Source organism: Penaeus monodon, chromosome 19 (genome assembly GCF_015228065.2).
Source record: "Penaeus monodon isolate SGIC_2016 chromosome 19, NSTDA_Pmon_1, whole genome shotgun sequence".
NCBI classification, from domain to species: Eukaryota; Metazoa; Arthropoda; class Malacostraca; order Decapoda; family Penaeidae; genus Penaeus; species Penaeus monodon.
The window spans coordinates 30,641,242-30,643,475 of NC_051404.1; the positions used below are offsets into that span (position 1 = coordinate 30,641,242).

Genomic DNA, 2,234 nt, shown 5'->3' on the forward strand with positions numbered 1-2,234 from the left:
TGTGTGGGTATGAATTTAGTAAATTTCATGATTATTTACTTATAAAATCTTATCCCATGACAATTCATTTATACACAATTTCACTCCACATTCTCCCACGACAATCTATATACAAACCTCACTCCGCATTCATCCCACACAAATCTACTTACAAACCGTCACTCCACATTTCATCCAGAACAATCTACTTACGAACCGTCACTCCGCATTCCGTCCACGAAAATCTACTTACAGAATTGTACTCCGTATTCCTCACACAACAATCTACTTACAAAACTTCACTCCGCATTCTCCAAATTCCCGCCAGGTTGAGATCGCAACTTTAAGGCTGTAGGAAGTCGCTTCAGTTATTGTCTGACTTATCTTCTCAACGTCACTTTCTCTCATTTACATGCGTGTCCGTTCTTCCATTAATTGCTTCATCCTTGAAGTTTTTACAGTCACTAATCCACTCTCTTGTCTAATTCAGGAAATGTAGGAAAGGAATGATGTATATATACATTTTTCTGTCTTGTATTTTTTTCGTACTCAGGGAGAAAATTGTGTTGTTTTATTAATTTCCTGATATGAATTATCTCGGGTATTTGACTACTTGGATTATATGTTTTAAATGAACGAAAAAAATGGGAGAAGGTGATGAATATTGAGCACAAGCGACAACTCACCTTATATATATAAGATATATAAACACTTATCTGAGGGATTGCGAATAAAAAGGCGAAAAAAAGAGCGAGTATGAAGAAGAAGGAGAAAAATGACCAAGAATGAAGAGCGGGCGTGAGGAACAGGGAGAAAAAGGAGGAAGGAGGAAGAGCAAGTGTAAAGAAGAGGGAGAAAACCTGAGGACACGTCACCCATCACCCAAAGGTATGAAGACACTCTCACCTGAAGACAAGTACATGAGGATGTATCACCAGTGCCATCCGAAAGCACATAAAACTCCCCTTAACACGCGTAAGAAAACTCCCCTTAACACGCGTAAGAATATCCTTGAGCCCATGAACCAAAGCTCACCTTGAAACACAGGATCACCTACCTGATGATGCTTGTACCACCTACCTACCTAACGGTACCTAAACACTCATATGAGATCCATACACCCGAGACCCACACAAGGACACCTGAGGCCTCACGAACACCCACCTGAGGACACGAGAGAGCGCGCGGACCAGCCGTCGGACCCGATCCACGAGAAGCTTCCTGTGGCGTTGTTCCTCCTGACGGCTCTCATGACGCCCGCGACTTCCTGGTCCGAGCCGAAGATGATGACGCCTGAGGGAGGAGGAGGAGGAACGAGTGTGAGGAGGAGAGATGAGGGAGGCAGATGAGGAAGGTGGGAGGTGAAAGTGTGAGGAGGAGGGAGAGATATGAGTAAGGAGGAGGAGTGAGGTCGATAAAGAAGGAGGAGCAAGTGTGAGAAGGAGGTTGAGAGATGAGGGAGGAGGAACGTGTGTGAGGAAGAGGGAGAGAGATGAGGAAAGAGGGGAGAGGAGGAGCGAGTGTGAGGAGGTGAGATGAGGAAGACGGAGTGTGAGGAAAGAGGATGAGGAAAGAATAGGAGCGAGTGTGAGGAAGAAGGAGAGAGATGAGGGAGAAAGAAGAGCGATTACGAGAAAGAGGGAGAAAGATGAGAAAGGAGAAGAGTATGTGTTAAGAAGAAGGAGAGATATAAGGGAGGAGGAGGAATGAGTATGAAGAAGAGGATGAGAAATGAACAGTGAACAAGAAGAAAGAGCGAGTATGAGGAAGAAGGAGAAAAATGAGGATGGAGGAAGAGCGAGTATGAGGAAGAAGGAGAAAAATGAGGAAGGAGGAAGAGCGAGTATGAGGAAGGAAAAAATGAGGAAGGAGGAAGGGCAAGTGTAAAGGAAATAGAAAAAAAATGAGCTGAAGGACCAAGAACAAATGTGAGGCAGAGAGAAATGAATAAGAATGAGGAACAGAAGAAAATACGCGGAAAAAGGAAGGAGAAAGATGAGGAAAGGGTAAAAGCGCGCGTTTCAAAGAAAGATGATAGCAGGTTTCGTAAAAAGAGATTTCTTACGCTTACTACACGGAATGGAATTATTAACTATCGACATTAATGGCGCATTTTAAGGATTCGCATTTCCATGACACATTTACTATTTTCTCTGTTTATTGATGCTATTTATGGAGAAAGGGAGTTAAAGAGAGAGATAGTTAATAATCATCACAGTGGTATTATCGCATTAAAAACAACTCTCCCACCCCCC

General features: G+C 43.2%; 1 protein-coding gene across 1 annotated transcript in view; it reads right to left on the bottom strand.

The window, feature by feature from the left end:
- The window catches only part of LOC119585378 (metabotropic glutamate receptor 8-like), a 54,086-nt gene that overhangs the window by 44,790 nt on the left and 7,062 nt on the right, over positions 1-2,234 (bottom strand). Inside the window, exon 3 of the mRNA XM_037934045.1 lies at positions 1,144-1,272. Coding sequence (XP_037789973.1) covers positions 1,144-1,272 — 129 coding nt within the window. The remainder of the gene's footprint in view (positions 1-1,143; positions 1,273-2,234) is intronic.